At 41.3% G+C, this 6,009-nt stretch overlaps 2 protein-coding genes across 2 annotated transcripts; both read left to right on the plus strand.

Annotated features, from left to right (window-relative positions):
* The first annotated feature begins 560 nt into the window (after positions 1 to 560).
* LOC109464893 lies at positions 561 to 4,785 on the plus strand. The gene is made up of 5 exons (XM_019761988.1): positions 561 to 866; positions 2,608 to 2,782; positions 3,701 to 3,801; positions 4,098 to 4,172; positions 4,575 to 4,785. Exons 1-5 carry the CDS (start codon positions 561 to 563, stop codon positions 4,647 to 4,649), a joined length of 732 nt encoding a protein of 243 aa, XP_019617547.1. The 3' UTR covers positions 4,650 to 4,785.
* A 13-nt stretch (positions 4,786 to 4,798) lies between these two features.
* Positions 4,799 to 5,802, plus strand: LOC109464910 (protein PET100 homolog, mitochondrial-like). Its single transcript, XM_019762009.1, has 2 exons — positions 4,799 to 4,827; positions 5,503 to 5,802. Exons 1-2 carry the CDS (start codon positions 4,799 to 4,801, stop codon positions 5,696 to 5,698), a joined length of 225 nt encoding a protein of 74 aa, XP_019617568.1. The 3' UTR covers positions 5,699 to 5,802.
* Positions 5,803 to 6,009: the final 207 nt, after the last annotated feature.

Below are 6,009 nucleotides of genomic sequence, written 5' to 3' on the forward strand. Positions count from 1 at the left end.
ACTAAAATATTGTCTGAAAAATCAGGTTTCCAAGCCCTAACAACTGCACTGGATGCCTTTAAACAACTGTCACTGTTATCAGTCTCCCATAGACCCAGCATAACTTAAAAAGACGTCTATGGATTGTGATGAAATATGGTCTTAGAAAGACAAAGGTCAAGGTCAAATTTGGGCCATCCTTGTGAAAGGATAGGACTTTCATTTTCACGGGACAATACAGGACTCATTTTCAACTCTGCGAAGTGAGAAAAGTCGGGTTAAGTGCGTTTCCCAAGAGCACAAGGTTGGTGACATGGCAGGGTTCGAACCCAGGACCTCTTGGTTCCGTCGAACACTATGACGTAACGCGTCCCCTCGATTAGCTAATTAACATTACAGTGCTTGTAATTAATGAGCTGGCCATATTCCCACAATGCATGTCTGTAGATCCTTTATTAGCATACACACCATTTACATAAGTCTCCTGATTCGTCTGATCCTAAATCTGATTACATCCATCACCTGTCTGAGACGCGCGGGCCAGGTGTAGCGCTGCGAATAGGACACATCGAGCGTGGAAGATGTCCACCCTGAACAGGATAACACTGAAAAGGGTTGAGGATGTTATCGCAAGTCTCAATGACCAAAAAGGAGCATCCGCCATCGCTATACAGAGAAGGATCCAGTCTGAACACCCAGACATGAAGGCAGAGCAGCGCAAGGAGCTACTGCGGGCCGTGTTACTTGAAGGGCTAGACACTGGACGGCTTCGCCGACCGCATGGCTCGAAAGTCGGCCGCGGCCTGGTCGGACGATTTCTGCTCGGAACGTCTGCGGAAAGGTTGCCCACTATACCGGAGATAGAGGTGAACACAACACAGCCGCAAGTGACTCTGTGACTGTGATTTGCTTATTTGCTCATATACAACGAAATACACAATAAAGTAATAAAAAAAATTGACAAATATGCGCGTGGGCCTGTCCCAAACGAAAAAGTAAATAATGAAATACCTTTATTGTACATTCATGCCACGACGGGCTAGGTACAGGACAAGATATAACAGACACGTAACAAACGTATATAGCAAATTGGAGACAACAGATGCACTACTTTGACATACATACATAAGGAACATACAAGGGTACTATACTAGGCTATAATAGCACTTACATTAACAACTAGAGTTCCACGATCTCATACCTTCGCCAAATGATGTTAGCCTTTATGACTAAGGCCATGTTGATTTGATTATATGGATGACATCCTCTGGGAACCCCAAAACTGATGCGAGCGTGCGAATAAAAAAAAGTTTAGCAAAAAAAAAAAGTTAGCTTTCATGATGAAATCTACGTGGTCATGAAGGTCAAACAAATGACACATAGTATGGTATGGCGAATAATCTACTCCTCAAATTCATTTCTTTACAATTTTGTCTTTTTCGTTTGATTTTGGCATTCTGCGACATTGGTATCGTTTTTTCCAATATTTATTTTGCAACTTACGGTATATATTTGCTCATTTTGCAACGGTTTTGTACGATTTACAGTATGGTTGTAAAACTTTTTTTTTTTGGAAACGGCCGAAAATTCATGCGCGCGCGGATGTCATCCATATAATCAAATCAACATGGCCTAAGACATTATAGATAAATCCCCCTGATTGTGCGAATAGGATCCTATATTGCATCAATTATATCTGTTGATCATATTCTACACCAGAAGACAGTCTTATCTTATCAATGCATGCCATTATAGCATGTCCTCATAAATTATGCAAATGAGGTCCTTATTTGAATAAATTATGTTTAATAATGTTCACCTTCACATAACTTTCAAATATCCCAAGTATGAAATTCCAGACATTACCACTATGTAATTATAACATTTTCTCGTTAATTATGCAAATTAAGTCTTCATTTGCATAATCGATATCTGCCTGTATTTCTGCCGTTCTGCATTACATATATCACAAGCTTGAATAGTCCTATCATGGAATGCAGCTGATATATAGAATTTCCTCATTAATTATGCAAATTACATTAATATTTGCATAATTGTAATAACATTATGTCAAGCATCACTTCAGCTACCTACATGCCAAAAATCACGACGATCCATCAATCGGTTCTTGAGTTATCCGCCTTTAAACATTTTTCAACTAATGCCCCTGCAATTCCAGAGCAAGCCGCTAGGGGATCCAAACTCACGTCACTTGTTCCCCAGCACAAGAGCTACCTACCATCCAAATTTCGTCACCCTAGTATGTCTAGATCACGAGATATCACGGAAGTTCAGCTGCGGTACCATAACAAGCCGTTAGGGGGCCCAAAATCTAATCAGTTCCACGTCTCATGAAGACCTACCCACCTACCAAGTATCAAGACAATCCATCTTAGCCTTCTTGAGTTATCGTGCTCACACACACACACACACACAGACACACGAACGCCAACGAAAACATAATCTTCTTGGCGAAGGTAATAAATCAAATTGTGGTGCAGATCAGAATAACTAAAACACAATTTTATTATGTGTTGGAAGATAAAGTTTAAATATCCACTCGTCATAATGAAATATATCAACACAGATGAACTTTCATGTCATCGATGATATGTGTACTTATATTAGGAGGAGGAAGAGGAGGAGGACCCACCAGTGGCGGCGGGAAATCTGACGTTTGACCTAGAAGAGCCTTGCACCCCAGCCGCCTATATACAGCGGGTGCAGGAAAAGAGGGACAGGCTTGTTTCACAGTGTCAGGAGGCAGAGAAATACCTGAACTACCGGAACCTCCCTGCACATGGTATGTGAAGTGTATAGTCCCCCATCCGTGAATAGTTTTGTCAGGTTGGAAAGACACTGAGTAAAGAGACTCTTTTTACACAACCAAGTCTTTTATATTCAGCCGACGTTTCAGTGATCGTCTGTCACCTTTCTCAGGGTAATTCTGACTGGTTCACATTGCACGGCAGCGCAGGCGTCGCTGCTACAGATGCACGTTTGGGAACGCATTGTAGATACATTTCCCTGTAATCCAATCACGCATATGTGTAGATATGGAAATATTGTACATTTGGGAATGCAACATCTGTAGCAGCGACACCTGTGCTGCAATGCAAGAACCAGTCAGAATTGCGCTGAGGAAGGTGACAGACAGTCACCGAAATGTCGGCTGAATAAAGGACTTGGTAGTGTAAAAAGAGTCTCTTTACAATGTAGTCTGTTTCACGTATAGCGACGCAGAGTCTATCGGTTGGCAACCCTGCCTCTGGACCAAGAGGTTGGGATCTCGAATCCCGGCTGTTGTCGCTCCCCGGTACCGGACATGCGCGCTACTACTGGAAAGGGTCGCAGGACGGGACGTTAGGCTGTGGTCCATTGTTCATTGATTTGTGTTGGTGAAAAAAAGGGGAATTTCCCCGGTACAGTGAACCTGTAAATACTGTACATAGCATCTGTCTTCTTCGGATTCTGAGTCAACAACCCAAACCACCTTGCCACCTAGCCTGTACTTCTCACTAAATCTGCCATGTGTTGCTCTTGTTCAAGTGCAACCTTGGACATAGACGTAATTTGTTGACTTTCAGTGCCCAAACATATTAGTGGACGACAAGTACATACCGAAAAGTATTCACTTAAGAAATTCACTTTGAATTGAATCTCATTTTGAAGCTCTTGTGTGGCATTCTGATGAAGTCTTCACTACATTATGTTGTTTCAGCTCTTGAACAAGTCCGCATGGCGGTTGGCAGATGTAGGCTGATCACAAGTAACTCGACATCCCCGCTGGCCAGGTTTGAAGAGTTGTGCCACGAAGCCATGGTGGGTATTTAGAGGGCTTTGTTTGTTTTATGTTGAACATATGATTTTCCCATGATACGTTGATACTCTACTCAATGCAAATCATTTGTGTATGTTTGCAGCCATCCCATGTTATGTTTCGATTATGTTTCCAAAAGTCAAGTTGTTTGCCAAGAAATGCTCTCTGATTATGATGATATTTGTACGTGTTTGTAACATTCTTTGTGTGAGACACAACACCAGCAACAGCTACCTGGGCCCAAAATTCCAATAAATCAAATCAAATCAAATCAATTACGCTGTTTTTCCTCCGACAGACGCTAGGGGGCGACAACCCATACAAACCCGACCTGAACGACCTTGATGGGTATTGGGAGGTTGTCGAGCTGGAGGTAATTATGCCAACAAAAACACAAACAAACAAACAAGCAAATAAACTTTGTCTATTCAGGTAATGATATCAACAAACAAACCAGCTTTGTCTATCAGTTCAAGGATATCATTGGTCTAAGACTAGCATGTTCAGGAAACGCAATATTTATGTTTACCGAAGGAAAACATATTGTTTTTGCTCCATTTCGTCCTTCTTCTGTTCCAAACACTAACCTCTGACCTGGCCAATGGCCTCTTTTGTTGACGTATGTCACCATAGTAACTGGTGTTGGGTTACATAATGTTGCAATTTCGTAGTAGGCATTAGGACTCCTGTCACCATTATATGTATGTGAATGTCGCCTGTAGTTTAGTATGGGAGCTTCACTTCAACTTTTCGCTCTTTCTTCTATCACGTTTAGGTCCAGAAGATTGACGACCTGTTTGAGAAACTTAACGATATCGGCGAGTTGCAGAACTCCAGTCAGAAGCTCTGAGGAAGGTGTCTGATAGACATCGAAACGTAAGCAGGTGAGAACCTTACTGGTTGTGTAAGAAGAAAATTCTATACCCTGTTTGAGAAACTGAAGCGGAACTATGGAGTAACATTGTCCAGATGAAGGACTGACATTACTACCAACCAAGCATGGGAGACTGGAGGTTAGAGGTGTTCAGGTACGTTTACAAGTTGTTAGTTACAACTAGAAGAAAAGTAATGAGCGCGTGTGTTCTGTACACATACCTTGAGTACATAGTATACTGTGAAATCCGTAAGTCCCCTCACTCTATCTGTCTTTGCCGATTTCTTCTCCCAGTACAAGTCCAGCCTCGGTTTAAAACAGTTCATATGCATATGTATATTATATGCATATGTATCTTATATTGGGGTATTAGCCCACCTGCCCAAGGAGGTTTGAAATTATTTTAAATCTCTTTGATTAGCCCAATCAAGTAAAAGTTTCCATGATTCTATATTATGCCTAGCTTTATAATTTATAGATCCATGCCAGAATACTAGTAGCCTGGGTACCAGACATAGGGCACACTAGGCTCAAAGCCAGTTATCAGGTTTTGCACTGGATAACTTGGGCCTATAGCTAGGTCTGGCATCCAGGCTATGTCAGAAATACTGATGCTGATTACAAGCAAGACTAGAATGGACAATTATGTATGAAACTTAAACCATTGTGTGATACTCATAGTCATACTGAAGTGTCCTCTTACAGTTGTATAAGAAAGAATGATGTAATTCATTAAACTCAAACAAGGAACGTTCATGTGCTTGCTTGACTAATATGTATTTTCGCAGAAGTTTGAAATCTCTGATGTCTTGTTTCTGTACCATCCCAGGTTGTCCGTGCATGATGTTTTTTTCCCTGTGGGCATCTTCTGGTACTTTAACCAGCCTGACTACTTTGAGGAACACGTCAAGAAGCGCAGAGAAGAGCGTCTAAAACTGTACTCCAACCCAGAGTACCGAAGGGAGGTGGAAGAATTTGCGGAGAGAATGAGGAAAAGACAAGCCGAGAGGAATGAAAAAGGATGAGATGGAGTTTTGTGTAGATGAAGACTGAACTGATTGTACATTTTGTACTCAGGAATTTATTTTCTACTGCGGTCTCTTAGTGTCACTGACGAAAAGGTTACAGTGGATGCTACCTGAAACGTCTGACCATTTCCACAATCATATCCAGTTGCTTGAGTTAACTGACTTTTGGCATATCTTATTACCTGGATGTCTAACCTTCAATGACATAGTAGTTTTAGTTAATAAATTACATCATAAACTGCCTTGAACATATTGTACATATTGTACATATTGTATGCTAAAATATTGCACATATTCTTTGCTGCACA

Source organism: Branchiostoma belcheri, unplaced genomic scaffold (assembly GCF_001625305.1).
Source record: "Branchiostoma belcheri isolate BF01 breed outbred unplaced genomic scaffold, Haploidv18h27 scaffold143, whole genome shotgun sequence".
In the NCBI taxonomy this organism is placed as follows: domain Eukaryota; kingdom Metazoa; phylum Chordata; class Leptocardii; order Amphioxiformes; family Branchiostomatidae; genus Branchiostoma; species Branchiostoma belcheri.